This window comes from Monoraphidium neglectum, assembly GCF_000611645.1.
Source record: "Monoraphidium neglectum strain SAG 48.87 unplaced genomic scaffold scaffold00853, whole genome shotgun sequence".
Classification (NCBI taxonomy): domain Eukaryota; kingdom Viridiplantae; phylum Chlorophyta; class Chlorophyceae; order Sphaeropleales; family Selenastraceae; genus Monoraphidium; species Monoraphidium neglectum.
The window spans coordinates 4,048-20,334 of record NW_014012775.1 but is presented as its reverse complement, the minus strand read 5'-3'; the positions used below and the strand labels follow the sequence as shown (position 1 = coordinate 20,334).

Sequence of the window (16,287 nt, the reverse complement as noted above, 5' to 3'; positions counted from 1 at the left end):
GTGCGGGGCGCCACGTTGATGTCCACCTTGAGGTAGCCGCCGGCCGCCTCAGCGCCGTCCAGCTCAGCTGCCTTGGCCTTGGCCGCGGCGTCCCCAAACTCAATGTAGGCGAAGCCCTTGAGCTCCCCGGTGTCGCGGTCGCTGGGCAGGCGCACGCGCGCGATCTCGCCGCACGAGCCGAACGTCTCCTCGAGCGCCGCGCGCACCGCGTCCTCGCCCTCAGACGTGTCGAAGCCCTTGACAAACACGGTTGTGCCGTCCTCCGCGCCCTCGCCGCCAAAGCTCTTGCGCTGCTGGCCGCCGCGGCCGACCGACACGTCGACCTTGATGGCGCGGCCGCCATAGTCCTGGCCGTTGTATTCGGCCTGCGCCTTGGCGGCGGCCTCGGGGGTGGAGAACTCGATGTGGCAGAAGCCGCGTGCGCGGCCGGTCTCGGCGTCGGTGGCTGTGGGGTTGGTTGCAGAGGGTTGCAAACGCGCAGGGACAGGAGGGCACGGTCAGAACAAAGTGGCGTGGTGGCAGCGATTGTGCTTTTTGGGGGGATGAGGGTGCATGTGATCAAGGTGGGCGATATTGAGCCCCACCGCGGCTAGTGGCTGTTTTGAGGCTTGCACCCTGAGAACCCAAACATTTGGGATTGTTTGTGTTTATGTGCACCATCCTCACTCAACGCCTGTACTACCGCGCTTGCCCGTGCTGGTGGAGGGTGGAGACCCGCTTCCAGGGGTCACGGCCCTGAATATGCTTGTGCGACCCCCCTCCCCGCCAACCCCGTCGTGCGTGCTGCAGGCGCCCCCTCACCTATGCGGACGCTGTTGATCTCGCCGCACTCTGCGAAAAACTCCCGCAGCTCCTCCTCGGTCGCGCTCCACGGCAGGTTGCCCACAAACACGGTGGCGGACGCAGGCTCGGCGTCGCCGCCGCCGTTGACCTCCACGCGCTGCTTCTTGGCAGCGGGCTCCTCCTGCTTGGCAGGCACGGGTTTTCGACGCGACAGCGGTGAGCTGGATTGTGGGCTCCCGCTTGCTGCAGCCCAAGCCATCGTGATTCAGTTCCTGCTCTCAAGAAGTGCACGCTGCAGGCTACACAACAAGACTGACTGTACAAGTAGCCAAGCCCCCTGCAAGGCGGGCACAGCAAAGAGCGGAAGACAGCATCAAAAGTTCACGTTCCCCCACCTTGGCCGCGGCGGGCTTCTCCTTGCGCTTGGGTGCCTCCTCCTTCTCTTCCTGTGTAGTACAACAAAGCACGTCAAGAGTGGGTGAGAAGTATGCACAGATTGCGTAGGTAGAAGTACACACAACCTGCAAGCTATACAGGGGGTGCGTTGCAGCCCCAACAAACATGTAGAGCACATGTTGCTTCTAAAGCACAGCGCCAAACGAAGTCTTGTCTTGCCGGGCCCAAGGTCACTGGCCCACACACGACAGACTCACAACCCTCCTGACATGGCCTCATTGGCCCCACCCCCTAAGCAGCCCTCTCTCCCTTTGACAGCCCCGCCCACCTCCTCCTCGTCACTGTCCTCGTCGCTGTCCTCCTCGTCGTCGCTGCTGTCCTCGTCGTCGCTGCTCTCTGCTTTCTTGGCAGCGGCCGGCGCGGCAGCGCCCTTCTTAGCGGCGGGCGCCTCCTCCTCCTCGCTGCTGTCGCTGTCGTCCTCATCGTCATCGCTGTCCTCGTCGGACGACTCAGCAGCCTTCAAAAGGGGCGTCAGTGGCGACGAGGGTCGTCAGATTTAAGGAGGGCGGCGGGCTGAAGGCATTCTGCACGTGCAAAAAAGACAATCAGAACACCACCAGCATGCCTGTGCACATGGAAACTTGCTGTGACTTCAACAGACAGCAGCTCGACAGCAGGGCTCCCCATGCTCGAGCATGTGATGCTGTAGAGTGTGTGCGCTTGCAGGTGCAGCCGCCGCGCCACAGCCGCCGGCTCCTACCTTCGTCTTGGCGGCCCCGTTGGCAGCAGCGGCGGCTGGCTTCTTCTTGGGGGCCTCCTCCTCCTCAGACGAGTCGTCGCTCTGTGTTGGCGAGGTAGGCGTTGGCGATCAAGCAGCTTGAGGATTTGGATCAGAGGAACGGGCCTAGGAAGGCGCGCACGCCGCTGGTGCAAGCCGTCATCAAGCCGCCGGCAGCAAACGCAGGCGCTCAGGCGCGCGGGAAGCGACTCAGCGCGGTGCAGGCGCGTGTATATAGCTTATTGGCTCGCAACACGTTCGCGAATAGCCCGGGCACCCTCTCCTTTGCCGTTGCCGGGCGTCTCACAACCCCCTCACCTCGCTGCTGTCATCTGAGTCGCTGTCGTCGCTTGCCTCCTTCTGAGGAGCGGCCTACAAGCGACATATGAGCGAGGGAGCGTAAGCTGCATGTTCTGGCGGCCCAGATCGACTTTGCAGTCGGTGGACCCTGCACGGCCCACCTTCATGGGCACGTCCTCGTCGGAAGAGTCATCCTCCTCGCTGCTCTCCTCTGACTCGCTAGCAGCGGGCTTGGGGGCCGCCTGCGGAGCATGGTGGCGGAACAAGGTGGCGGGTGAGGCACTCCTGGCGGCCAGGGCTCCTCGCCTGCACTACGCCGGCGCGTTCGATATCTCACCTTGCGTGCAGTCTCCTTCTTGACGGCGCCCTGCGTCACCTTGATGTTCTCCTTGCCGGCCTTGGTGGCGGGCTTCGTCTTGGTCTTGGCCATGGTGCCGGTGTATGTAGGTATATGAGTGGGGTGGAAAGTTTTACACCACTCGAACAAAGGGACGCGGAAAGGAAGATGGCTACCGACGCAGAAATATTTACCCAGCGGAGCAAAGTGCCTCGAGAGCAGTGTGGGGCAGCCCGGAAGCCATGAAGGGTCAACATGAGCTTGTCCCGTTCAAAACACATCATCATCATCCCAAAATCATGGCTGCCCTGTCTCGCTGCAACTCGTTGAGGAGCCTCGACAGGTGTGGGGGGCTGCCACAAGGGGGCGCTGAGGGGGCGAAAGGATCGCTGAGTAGGGCCTAAAACATAAAAATTTTTCTCCGACGCATTCACGACTGCATTCTCAGGCGTGGTGCTTCTGCCGGAGCGCGACCGCTGCCATCGCGCCCACTGCTACGGCGTGAGGTGCGCGTGCTGCGCGGCGCTTTGCGCTGCTCCGTGCATAGATGTGACGTGCTGCTGCGGGGAGCGGCCGCCAATGTTGTGCATTTAGCTCGCGGTTCGAGCTGCACGCAAGCAAATTGACTGGTGGGTGTCACATCTGCAGGTGACAGCCCAGCGCGCCAGAGATGTCATCCGAACCCGCGTTGCAGCGGATGAAGCGGCGGTGAGCTGCGGGTACTGGTTGTCATCCAGTTGCTTGGCAGGGCAGCTGCCTCCGATCAGCGGAGTTGGGCTGCAGGTCCATCCCAGGGAGGGGGGCGAGCATGGCTCAGCCCGTCGGGGAGGGGGCAGAGCGTCTTGGCGCCTAGGCCCGTTGGCGTACGCGTCCCACCGCCCGCAGGCCGCACCTGAGCCCAGCGGGTTCGTTATGGCGGAGGCTGACTACGACGATGAGATGAGCGCGGCAGATCTCAAGGTGCGCTCGTGGTCAGCGCACTTGAATCGGCCGCAGTGGTCGGGGCAGGGGTGCGGCCTCCGCGACCACCTGCATCTCGCACCCTGCACCAAGAGACCGCATGAACACGCCCTCATACACATGGTTGCACACACACGGCTGCACGCTTTCACTCGGCGCCAGGCGGCGCTGCTGGACTCCCTGTTTGGCACGGAGCGCGGCCTTGCGGCGCGCAGCGAGGTGCGGGCGGAGATCAACGAGCTCATCACCCAGCTGGAGGCCAAGAACCCCACGCCTTCGCCCACCGAGGTGCGATGCGCACACTGCACACCTGTCAGGGTTCCGGAGCTGCTTCGTTGCAGTGCGGCTTGATATCGCACATCGACAAAGGCATGCAGCGGCCCTGCGATGGCTCGGCCAGGAGACGCTCATGCGGTCGTTCAGACCTCACAAAGTTTTTGCACGCCCCTGGCTGGCCCCTCTGCGCAGATATTGTCTGCCCTCAACGGCGAGTGGAAGCTGGTGTACACCAGTAACAGCGAGCTGCTGGCCATCCTGGCTCTCAGCAAGCTGCCGTTTGTGACGATCGGTGACATCACGCAGCGCGTTGACGTCCTCAACAACACCGTCGAGAACAAGGTATGGGGGGCGCCCGTGCCGCGGGGTGCCGGTGAGGCACGGCTGCAACAGAGGTCGTCGTTCTGCCCCACCGCGCATCAGCTGCGGCGTTCGCCAGATGCCAGCAGCGCGAGAGAGGGTATACGGCACGCCCCTGACAAGGTGTGCTGCCGTGGCTGCGCCCTGACGGTGCGGCGCCCCGCCACATCCTGCCCAACCATCCACAACCTGAAGGCCCAGATCAGCGTGCCGCTGTCACGCACCGCCGTCAGCACGACGGCAAGCTTTGAAGTGCGCAGCCCCAAGCGCCTCGCCATCCGCTTCGAGCGCGGCGCAATCGCGACCCCGCAGCTGCTGTCCGACCTCAGCATCCCCGACTCGATCAGCGTGCTGGGGCAGAGCGTCGACCTGACCGCGGTGCGCGGCCTGCTGCAGCCCGTGGAGAGCGGCCTGAGCGGGCTCATCAGCAGCGTCGGCAGCCTGATCAGCCAGCAGCCAGACCTGTCGTTCCCGCTGCCGGGCGCGGCCGGGGAGCGTGGGGAGACGTGGCTGCTGACGACGTACCTGGACGATGACACACGCATCACCAGGTGGCTGGCGCGTGGGCGTGGATGCTGCGTGCATGCGTGTGCGTGCGCACGCTTGCGTGTGTGGGGATGCTGCTTGTATGCATATGTGCACGTGTGTGTGTGTGTGTGAGTGTGTGTGAGTGTGTGTGTGTGTGTTTGGTGGGGGTTGGTTGTGCGTGCACATGTGCGTGCGCACATGCGCATGTGTGTGTGTGGACGTTTGTGCGTTTGCGTGTGTGCGCGCGCACGTGCCCGTCAGTTTTTTACTTGTGAGTGCATGACAATGCTGTGCACATGCGCACCTGCCGGGGGTGGCGTATGTGTGAGACACGCTGCTCATTTGACCTGGTGTATTGACAACATGCACTCTGCATGCTTGCGCTTCCCTACTGTTTGCAAACCCAGGGGCGATGGCGGCTCTGTGTTCATCCTTGTCAAGGAGGTGGGGGGCTCTTGTGGCATTGGTGGCCGGCCCCACCTACTATGCATTGGCATGCTCCCCGCATTGTGTGGCCCAATGATAGAGGCCTGGTGACAGCGCAGGGTTGTCGTGCGAGCTTTTTTTCGCACACCTACGTGGCTAACAACAACATCATCCCAACTGCAGGTTTCAATTGCAACCCCCAGCGAGATCATTGAGCCACCAAGCAGCAGTGCGCCGATTGCGGAGACGCCTGCCGGGTACATCTAGGGGGCCGCAGAGAATATCTGCGCTGAGAGTGCCGAGAGTGAGAGACAACAGCCCGCGCTACCTGGGCATTTGCAATTGCAGAGGCCGCCAATGGCCGCTGGTTGCGTCTGCACGTGCCGTGTGAATTCCCAGCGGTGCCTGCGTTTCATGGGCGTGTGGCTTTGCGTTTGCTTGGTCCCAATTGATGTAAGGTATTGTTTCCTGACTTGAGTTCGTGTGTGCAGGCGGTTGAGCTGGTGAAGAACACGGCCGCTCAGGATGCCGGTTGCGCAAGGGAGTGCACCATTCCACAGACGCAAACTGTGCCACGCCAGTTGGCGTGAAGCTGCCAGGTGCTCTTGCCCCTTTCGTCGCGTCTCTGCTTGTCCGTGACGAAGGCCTAGTTGTCGCATGCATCTGGTTTTGTTTGCAGTCAAACTCGCTCGATCCACTGCCACAGCCCGCGCCAACTCCTCCCTGACCGAGCATCATCAGCGATCTAGCGCAGCGAGGCGACACGTGATCAAAACGATACGATGAGCCACAAGCCCGATGACGAGTGAGTGCGAGTCTTGGGCAGGCCGCTGGCGGGATCGCATGTGCCACTGGCGTGGCTGGTCAGGAGACCTTGGGCGCGCATGGGCGCAGTGGAATACTCTTTGCAGTATCATGGTGATGGCTGCAGACTGCGGACAGCTAGCCCAGGGCCGCAGGAGGACAGGCTCGCAGCAGCGATGGGGCGCGCTGCACCGCGCGGCAGGGGACCCCGCCTGGGCGCAGCGCGTGAATGGATGGGGGTTGACCTAGCTGCAGACGCGTTTTCTTCAGTCTCTGATGAAAACGTGCCACGTGTGGAATTTGGCATGGTCCCCTGGCTGGTGGGGGGCGCCAACCGCAGCAGCTGACTGCCGCCATTGCTCACGCTCTGTTTCGCCTGCAGTTATGACTACCTATTCAAGGTTGTGCTCATAGGTGCGCTCCAGCCCCTTTCTGATACAATGGATGGTGGTTGCCTGCTACACATGTGCCGCAAGTGCCTGCTATTCCTGTAGTCAAGCATCGCCCGATGCGCCCTTGCGTTGTTGTACTGCTGCAGGTGACTCTGGTGTGGGGAAGTCCAACCTGCTCAGCCGCTTCACGCGCAACGAGTTCTGCCTTGAGAGCAAGTCTACTATTGGTGTCGAGTTTGCGACACGCAGCATACAGGTGGGCAGTGTTGCGCACAGCGCAGTTTGGCAGTCGTGCGAATGCGGACGTACCAGCACTTGCGCCCATCGCGGTGAATCAGGGGTGAGGCGAGCACGAGCAAATGCAATGCCCGTCCGCCACGCCGTGTGCTGCCAGGTGGACGGCAAGACCATCAAGGCGCAGATTTGGGACACCGCGGGCCAGGAGCGCTACCGCGCCATCACCAGCGCCTATTACCGCGGGGCGGTCGGCGCGCTGCTGGTGTATGATATCACCAAGTCGGGTGAGCGGGGCACTTGCGGGTGAGGCGGTGCAAGGGAAGGTGCTGGCTCCTGGCAGGTGCTCAAGGAGTACAGCAGCTGCTGTGCAGCTCCCCGATGACGCATGTACCCCTGGTTGACATCCGGCGGGCGGAGCATAGCGGCCATATGGCTAATCAGGATATGCAGCGGTTGCAGCTTTTGTGGCAGGTGCCATGAGGTCATTTTGTGTGCAGGATGCGTTCTCTGCACTCAGCTGGCAGCTAGGGGCATGGAGGTAGTTGCAGCGATGGCAGAGGCAACTTGTTGTAGGGTCCTTGTGCGCTGCAGGCCGGGCTTCAGGCAGCTGCAGTGTGGCCGATCACGATCTGCTTAGCAGGTTGCAATGTGGCTGTGGGGGGATGCAGATCGTGTTGACGCTGGGCCACCTGCCACCCAGACCTACCCTCATTTGCCTTCCTGTTGATAGGAGACACAAACACCCACATGCAAACACACACACACACATACACACACACACCATAGTGTCATTTGAGAATGTGGAGCGGTGGCTGAAGGAGCTGCGGGACCACGCTGACAGCAACATCGTGATCATGCTGGTCGGCAACAAGAGCGATCTGCGGCACCTACGCAGCGTGCAGACAGACGACGCGCAGGGTTACTGCGAGAAGGAGGTGGGTGGGCTTGGGTTGTCAACTGCGTGTGCCAGAGGGTGACATGCGCGTGTGAGAGAAGGAATGGCTGGCGGAAAGAGGGAAAGAGGGAGGGAGAAATGTTCGTTTGCGCGCGCGTCCTTGTGTGCATGCGCACCTGTGGACTAGATTGTGCTCTCTCGTGTTGGCACGCCCGGTGTGGTCCTGCCCCAGCAGCCTGTCCCCCTGCACATTGCCATCCACCAGTATGTGTTGCCACACTCTCAACCGCCTTTCCTACCCCCCATGTATGCATGTGATCGCCCAACCTTATGTCCCCCCGCCCACACAAAACGTCATTGTACCACAGGGCCTGTCGTTCATCGAGACGTCCGCCCTGGAGTCCACCAACGTGGAGAAGGCGTTCCAGCAGATCCTTACGGAGATATACCACATCGTCAGCAAAAAGGTCATCGACGCCGACGACAAGGGCGCCAAGGTAGGTGGGGACTGAGGTGATGGTGGCCTGGGGCCGAGCCATTGGTGGGTCGGCGCGCTGAAGCGTGCGCATCGATGGGCGAGCGTCTTTGCAGCGAGCATACCTTGTGACTTTGCGCATCCTTACCAGCACCCTGGCACGCACGCAAGCAACCGCCTCCCCTCAAACATTCTTGCTCCTGGCTTTGAAGCTGAGTTGACACAAGCTGCCCAACCCGCACCTCTCTCACCGCAACCTCGAGCAGCTGCCCAACCAGGGCACCAGCATTGTGGTGGACAAGCCTGCAGATGACTCGCGAAAGAAGAGCTCTTGCTGCAGCAGCTGAGCGCGCCGCGGCGCCGCTGTGCGCAGCGCCACAGCTGCTGGGCAGGGCGGCGTGGCAAGGAGCGCACGCTTTCAAGCGCACCTTGCTGCACAAGGGTCCCCTGTCTGCACGCGCGGTCATCAGAGCCTGCGGCGCTGTTGCGCCTGTAAACCACACATCAACGTCCTGCAGGGCCTGCCTGGATGGCGACCGCACATCCTCCCGCTTCATGCGCATCTGGGTGTTCGATTTCGGCGGCTCGTCGCACACCTGCGGGGCGAGTCAGCACACGTGGGCCACTGCCCGGCGGTGGTGCCGTCCGGTAGCAGATTGCAGGCTCTGATTGGTTTTTTTTCTGAGTAATCTTGAGTTTGTCTTGTCCTTGCCCGCACCAACAGTGTTCCGGGGCAGGCCTATTGGGTCAAACGCGTCAAAGCCATACGCCAGTCTGCAAGGTCTATGGTCGCGCTTGCTCCGTCTGTAAAAGGGTGCAGCTTATTGCTGTAAGTAAAAATGATATGAAACCTCTCAGATGAATTTGTATGCTGAAAGGCTGAGAGGGCTGTCCGGCTTTGTCACTTTTCAGGTGCTGTACAGTTGTTGAGCCGCGAGTGCCCACCCTGGTTTGTGATCTCAGTGAGCTGTCGTTAGCCAAAGTACAAGTGTGCCGTGTCTCATAGATACCCACACAGAGTGCTTTCACCCACAAGTACAGCCTCGGTACTGTAGGACGTGCGTGCGTGTCCAGTTGATGGGAATGATGAGACTGCACTAGACGAGGACAGCGCACGGGATCTCATTAATTTACAGCGCTCTGTAGTGCCATGGCGCAGGCTGGCGGGCACGGAACCGCACCAGCAGCGGCCAGCGGCGATGCGCTCTGGTCCGCCATCCTGATTACAATAGTTGCTGCGGCGGGTGAGGACGGGTGTGCGCCATGCCGCCCGCGATCAAAGTTTGGTCAAGGATTGAACACGCTCCAGTGGCAGCATAATGGCCGCCGCACGCCTAGCAACCTGGCCTGCTTTGTTGCAACCCGCAGGCAACAACGTAGGCAAGGCGCTGCAGAAGCAGGCGACGCGCCACCTGCCGCGCCTCGCGCTGCAGAGGCAAGTCGTCCTGCAGTACGTGACGAGTGGCACGTGGCTGCTGGGCATGGGGGCCGACCTGGGCGGCGCGATTCTTATGATCGCTGCATTTGCGCGTGCGCCTGTCTCAGTGGTACAGCCCGTTTCCTCGGTGGGCCTTGTGTTCCTGATGGCCTTCTCACACTTCTACCTCAAGGTGGGTGGGTTGCAGCAACGCTGTGCCAGCTGGATATCTGGCATAGAGTGCTGAAAGGCAACATGTTTCAAGTTGAGCGATTGGGTTGCGTGGCCGCGCGTACCAGTGGGCAGTATGACGCACAAGCTTTGCCAGCTGGCGGTCTGCTCAGCAGCCAGCCCGCGCCAATCGCAGGAGCGATTGCAACCTCGCGAGTGGGCCGCAGCCGCGACGGCAGGTGTGGGGGTGCTGCTGTTAGGGGCCAGCAGCGAGCCGGAGGCAGCAGCAACCCCAACTACACCAGTGGCTGCGCACTCAGCAGCGGCGCAGCAGCAGCACCAGCGGCAGCAGCAGCAGCAGCCACTTGGTGGGGCGCCACCAGCGGGCTCCAATCCCGCACACCTGGCCTCAGCGTCGGATACAGCCGGAGGCGGCGCCAGCAGTGGCTTGAGGGACGATGTTGCCCACGCAGCCCTCCATGCTGCACCGGCGCCCTGGCGTGTGATGCTGGGGTTCCTGCTGCTGCTGGCGGTCTTGGGCTTGGAGGTGTGGTGGCGGCAACGCCGGCAGCAGCGGAAGCGGCGCGGAACCGGACACGGGCATTCGCACGCGCACGTACGCGGCTCGGAGGAGGCCGCCGACGCGGCCGCGTGCGGCCTGGAGGCGGGCGCCTGCTTCGGGTTCTCTGCGGCGGCCTGCAGGACGGGCTTCCAGCTGGCACCCACAATGGGATGGCTGCTGGTGCCAGCGGGGCTGGCAGCCAGCGTTGGCCTCACCAGCAGTGGCTTCATACTGCAGGTGCGGGGGGGCCGCATGAGGCACGGCTGGCCCCTGCCTGATCCTGGCGCGCGGCGCATGCTGAGGCGTGCCCCTGCCGGGTCCCGCCTCGGGGTCTGCACTTGCTGACGATGCCGGCCGCGCGCTGCCCTGCACGCAGACGTGCGGCTTGAAGCACGGCAAGGCGGTGGTGGTGTGCACCCTGGCGGCGGCGTCCTCCATGGTGTCGGGCGTGCTGGTCGGCCTGCTGGCGCTGGGAGAGCAGCTGCCACGCAGCAGTGGGGGCCGGCTGCTGCGACTCGCCAGCTGGGTGCTCATCCTGCTGGGGGTGACGCGGCTATCCAGCGGCGGCGAAGAGGGCGGTGGCGGAGGAGGTTGGGGCGGCGACAGGTTCTTGCGCTGGGCGGAAGATAAGCTACGCGCCGCTCCTCTGTCGCACGGCCTGCGGCTGTGGTTGCTGGTTGGCATGCGGGCATTGGCAGGTGGCGGCGAGGGGGGAAGGGGCTTGAGCCGTGGCGGCAAGGGGGGCAGTTTGCTGTCAAATAGCCATGACGACGGCGGCGGGCCGGCGCTGCCTGTGGTTATCTCACACAGCAGCGGAAGTGGCGAGGGGCTTGCAGAAGGGCTGCGGCAACACAGCACGCCACTGCGGCAAGGGAGCGGCCAACAACTGTAATACAGTACATGCATTGGTCCCTGTGAAACCAGATCCAGTCATTGTGATGGCATGCGTGTTGGCGTGATGTACGGCCGGCTAGAAAGGCAGTGAGCGAGGGTCTTGCTGGGTCAACCGAAAGCAATCGGGTGACAGCCTGAGCCAGGTTCGTGCCACCACCGTCTGCAGAAGGCCTCAGCTCTGCAGGCATGCCCAAACGACATGCATACACATTTATGTACAGTTGCCTGGTTCTCAGCAAGGGAGGCTCTTATGGCCTTGCCCCCTCCCTGCGCAAAAGCATGCCTCCGGATTGCGCCCAACTCTTGGAACTGGGCACCGTGCTCGCTCTCCGGCTGGGTGTAGAGCACAACATCATAGCGCATCGTGATATCTGGCCATGCACGCCGATCTACGACAGTGGCATCGGTATTACCAACAAATATATTTGCAAACCGCCTTCAAACCCAGCCCCGCGCACAGATCACAAACTTTACGTTGCCAACGACTATGGATACACAGGAGCAGCAGGAGATACATAACGAAGCAATGCTCAAGGCTGGGTGTGGAAAGGCGGAGCCGCTTACCGGTGATGGCAGCGGCGTGCATTGCGCACACAGCTCGGATGCCGAAATTGGCAGCGCCTCGTCGCAGGCGAGTGTGCAAGCGTGGGGCTGGCACCGCAGTCTGAATAATATGTGATCCTTCATGCAGAGATAAGTATACAAAGCACGCAATTACCGGGGAGCGCTACGACATACTGGGCACCGCACACAATACCGTATGATACCGGTAAACACAGCAAGAGTGGCAAGCAGACGCAAATTGAGGGGGGTAGCCCAGCCCATACCAGCTGCGCCGGAGTCCTCAGAGCAATCAAATGCAAGGCCGATAAGCTGTGCTGCTTCTCAAGAAGCAGCTAGGGGTCCACCTTTGGGAACCAACACAAAGAATGCAGAGTCGTGTTGAATCGGCTGCATCCTCATGTTCACACATGAGATGATAAGCATGATGCAAGCCACCCTGGGTTTACAGTGATGCGTCGCTGAGCGTGCGAGCGTAAATCAGCAGCGGCCTCGTATCATGGTCTGCAGGCACCGGCTTCCAGGCAGTGCCAGAGTGACTCGTCCAGCCGAGCACATTGGGTGCCTCTGCACGCAAGGTGCCCTTGAGCAACCTTTCAGATATCGACCGCGATTGCGATTTACATAGGGGACCGCGTAGCGCCCTGCTTGGTCTGCGAGCGGATTGTTCGCGCGCCTGCGTGGAGGGGTCTGATCATCATAGTGGCCGCGTGGCGGTGGCCTCAAAGGCATAATAAACGGATGCTAGCCTTGTGTCTTCTTGCTTTGTCGTTGGGAGTGGCTCTGGTGAGCACTTGACCACCCCGCTCACGCTGACCGACGGCCTATCAAGGGGTTATGCGCTGCATGTCAGGGTGGTTGTCATGTTTTCGCCACGAGCATGGACAGAGATGCTCTGATTCACAACGCAATGAACTTGGTCATGCAGGTGCCCGCAGGGGCAATCCCACCGCCACCCAAAAGCTGCTCACTGGACCTGCGGAGGAGCATACAGTGGGGTGCAGCCACTGCCGCGTTCCAGGTCCGACACGCCTACGCAAGGGGGCCGCAGGGGCAACTGCAAGATGCGGCAGCAGCCCCAGCAGGACCAGCAGCAGGGATGGGGGCACGGCTTCATTGCGTAGTGGTTGAGACGACAGAAGGCAGGCGAATTGGTAGGCCCAGCCGCCACAGGGCCTTGCGTGCGGCAGCTGCGCATCACAGCACCCATAGGATTGTGAGCTTGCAACAACACAGCAGAGCTCAAACAGCAGAGCCTCAGTCTGTTTGTGCACACACTTGCACCTGCGTGCTCCCTCACCCCTTAGCAAACCTTCCTCTTGGCAGATCGAGGGTGGCTGGGATGCGGGCGGCCGCACCCCCTCGATCTGGGACACATTCAGTCACCAGCCTGGGGTGATCGTGGACAATGCCACAGCAGACGTGGCGTGCGACCACTACCACAAGTACAAGGGTGCGGGGCACGGCACGAGTGCAAGGGGTCCTGCGATCGCCCTGCGGGCTTTGCTCGTAGCGCATTGGCGACCTGCGCTCTGCATTCATGTTGGCTGCGGGGATCCTGCACAAAGCGGCGCACCGCTCTACCTGCATGAGCCTGTCATCTTCTCTTCCCTCGTGATCCCACACACACGCATGCGTATCCCATCATTGTGACCTGTGTCCAGAGGACTTCAAGCTTATGGCTGACATGGGCATCAAGCACTACAGGTTCAGCATCAGCTGGAACCGCATCCTGCCATCAGGGATATCAGGATCGGCAGTCAACCCGGAAGGCCTTGCGTTTTACGACAGGTGGGGGCGCAGGCGAGGCAGGGCGCGGCAGCGCGTTGCAAGGTGCGTTGAGGCAGCCGGGGCAGCAGAGCCCTGCTGAAGAGCCGCAACGAGCCACGCGCAGCAGGGTTCAGGATTGTCGCAGCCCACAAGCCTTAGCAGATGTACCTGCCTCTGCGCAATGCCATGCATGTGACCTTGTTCTGACACGGTTTGTGGACACCACGCTTGAGGCCCTACCCATCTCCTCTACACTTCCCCTCACCCTTCTTTTTGCGCTGCCAGCTTGCTTGACGCCATGGCCGACAACGGCATCGTGCCGTACGCGACCATGTTCCACTGGGACCTGCCACAGGTTCTGCAGGACCAGTACGGGGGCCTCATGAGCGCCGAATTTATCAGTGAGCCGGGTATTTGTCGCAACCACCCCACTGGGATTGACCCTTTTGTGAAGATGGCACACAAGGCTGCAGGCGCCGCAGCAGCAGCGGTAGCTGCGGCCGCCGCCGCAGCTGCCGCCACCGCCGCCGCTGCTGTGGCTGCTGCGGCTGCCACACCTGCTAATGTTCTGATTCATGCATTGGTGCTTGCCTCTCCTACACCTTCTCCCAAGCATCTTGTAATTGCCCCCATCCGCATGCACACATGACGTTGTTGCACGCGTACGCGCGTGCACACACACACACACACACACACACACACACACACACACACACACACCACCTGGTGCCCTAACCCTCAATCATCGACAGAGGATTTTGTGGGCTACGCGTCTGTGCTGTTCAGGCACTTTGGCTGGCGGGTGAAGAACTGGATGACCTTCAATGAGCCGTGGTGCTCCTGCGCCCTTGGTTATGGCAAAGGGGACTTCGCGCCAGGTGGGCCCTTAGCTCCTGCGTGGCTTCACGGCGCTCCATGACATGCACCCGTGCCAGGTCTCCGGCCCACCCTAATGGCGTCTCAGTTGCTTTGAGTAGCTGCTTTTCGACACAATCAAAACCTCAATCCCTCTCGTCCATGTCCCAGCCCAGCGCCTTCGACCCCCTGAAGCATTGCCGGCTATTTACTGGACCCGGCCCTCCCGCCGGCTCCCCGCCCCCCCCCCCTTCCCCAAACCAACCCTGCTTGCAGGCATCCCCTATGGTGACGAGGGGCAGTACAAGGCGGGCCACAACCTGCTGCTGGCGCACGCCAAGGTGGTGGAGCTCTACAACTCACAGTTCCGCGCAACCCAGCGCGGCCGCATAGGCATCGTGCTCAACGCGACCTGGCACGTGAGCCAAAGGCCAATGAGCTCATGTGCTTTCTCATGCATGCGTTTCCAAGCAAGATAGAGCTGCATGCAGCACAGCAGATCCACCGTGTGTCTGGCTTCAGCAAGGTGCGCATGTCAGGCATACGCCTGCATGCCGTTTGGACCACACACAGTCTCGTCTGGTCATCGTGCAGCTTTTCTGAGTGCACTCGCACGTGCGCGCGAGCATCCCCCCCCCAAAGGAGCCTCTGACCGACAGCCTCGAGGACAAGGCTGCGGCCAGTGTGGCCCTTCACCAGGACCTCGGCTGGTTTGCTCACCCCGTCTACTTTGGAGAGTGCGTGGCCCGCTTGACAGCACTCGCAGTCAATCTGTATCAATAGCTGCTGTCAATCTGAATCAACATTTTTGGCTGCTGACTATGCAAGTGACCATCCGCACGTTTTCCTACATCAAAAACTCACCTTGAGGCTGTTGCAGACCTTATTCTGTGCTCAAGCTTGTTCCTTTCCCCAGTGACACGTGCATATACATGCACACGCACACGCACATGCACAGGCACACAAGCGTGTGCGCGCGCGCACACACACACACACTCTCTCTCTCTCTCTCTCACTCACTCACTCACGCTCCTTTTCTTTTGACGCAGCTACCCTGACGTGGTGAAGAAGACCAAGCCCGTTCCATCTTTCACTCCTGAGCAGCGCGCCCTCTTCCTGGCTAACCAGCCTGACTTTTTTGCCCTCAACTTCTACACCGCAGAGTAAGCATTGCGTGGCTTGGTTGCGCTTTGGCGCGTCGTTGCCTGCCGCAGCCACACATATGCATTGATGGCATGGTGGCTTGCCACAAGTGGCATCCGAGGGGAGACCCCAACCTGATGGTTTGTATAGCTTGCATCCTGCAAATGGCCTCTTGACGGTTCCTACACCCCTGCCAACTGCAGCTACGTGCGGTCTGACGGCACAGAGCACGGCTACCACCAGGGCCCCGAGGACAAGCACGGCAAACCCATCGGCCCAAAGGGCCAGTCCAGCTGGCTCTACTCAACGCCCTGGGCCATCCGCAAGATGCTCGTGTACGTCCAGGACACATACAAGCCTGCAGACGTCTGGGTCACAGAGAACGGCGCCAGCGCGCCGGGTGAGGCCGGGAAGACGGTGGCCGAGGCGGTGAAGGACAGCTTCAGGGTGGGGTACTACCAGGGGTACATGGACAACGTCTGCAAGGCGGTGGCGGACGGTGAGGGCGGCTGCTGCTGCGTCGGCCGTTTGTGGTTCACTGTTTGTGGTTCATGTGGACTTCGGCACTGCAGGGACGATGACCGGGCGAGGTTTGGTTGTGAGGGTGCAGTCGTGCGCATTGGGCCGACGCTGGAGGTGAGCAGTTTCAGGCATGCAATGTGCTTTTTCTGACAAGCTCAATTGATGCACTGCCCTGTGCACGTTGCATCATTTAACAACCCCAGGTGTGAAGCTTTCCACGTACTTTGCTTGGAGCGCCATGGACAACTTTGAGGTGCGAGCAGACCTGATCCATTGCCAACACACCTTTGCTGTTGCGGCAGGCAGGCTGATTTCAATTAACACTGCTGGTCCACTTGCAGGCTCTCCCACCCGGCATGCCACTAGGAGGGGGTCCCCTCTGCTGCGCCCAGCCCTGGGAATGTGCTCGCATTTACCCGGCTGACTTTCGCCCCCCCCCCCTACC

The 16,287-nt window shown here is 61.3% G+C and overlaps 3 protein-coding genes across 3 annotated transcripts; 2 read left to right on the top strand and 1 right to left on the bottom strand.

The window, feature by feature from the left end:
* Positions 1 to 63: 63 nt before the first annotated feature.
* MNEG_5624 (Protein gar2) lies at positions 64 to 2,687 on the bottom strand (the record flags this gene model as incomplete). The annotated part of the gene is made up of 9 exons (XM_014045903.1): positions 64 to 67; positions 175 to 445; positions 802 to 964; positions 1,179 to 1,229; positions 1,508 to 1,696; positions 1,940 to 2,020; positions 2,276 to 2,329; positions 2,419 to 2,499; positions 2,595 to 2,687. The coding sequence occupies 9 exons, from the start codon at positions 2,685 to 2,687 to the stop codon at positions 64 to 66; spliced, it is 987 nt and encodes a 328-aa protein (XP_013901357.1).
* Positions 2,688 to 3,506: 819 nt separating this feature from the next.
* MNEG_5623 (hypothetical protein) lies at positions 3,507 to 5,411 on the top strand (the record flags this gene model as incomplete). Its single annotated transcript, XM_014045902.1, has 6 exons — positions 3,507 to 3,554; positions 3,717 to 3,842; positions 4,023 to 4,172; positions 4,386 to 4,741; positions 5,126 to 5,162; positions 5,328 to 5,411. 6 exons carry the CDS (start codon positions 3,507 to 3,509, stop codon positions 5,409 to 5,411), a joined length of 801 nt encoding a protein of 266 aa, XP_013901356.1.
* A 515-nt stretch (positions 5,412 to 5,926) lies between these two features.
* On the top strand, positions 5,927 to 16,163 carry MNEG_5622 (Rab11/RabA-family small GTPase; the record flags this gene model as incomplete). Its single annotated transcript, XM_014045901.1, has 19 exons — positions 5,927 to 5,949; positions 6,331 to 6,362; positions 6,487 to 6,596; positions 6,735 to 6,861; positions 7,364 to 7,512; positions 7,841 to 7,973; positions 9,316 to 9,557; positions 9,732 to 10,334; positions 10,474 to 10,641; positions 12,879 to 13,005; positions 13,217 to 13,343; positions 13,608 to 13,723; positions 14,075 to 14,200; positions 14,454 to 14,596; positions 14,820 to 14,914; positions 15,227 to 15,340; positions 15,524 to 15,819; positions 16,046 to 16,095; positions 16,149 to 16,163. The coding sequence occupies 19 exons, from the start codon at positions 5,927 to 5,929 to the stop codon at positions 16,161 to 16,163; spliced, it is 2,796 nt and encodes a 931-aa protein (XP_013901355.1).
* Positions 16,164 to 16,287: the final 124 nt, after the last annotated feature.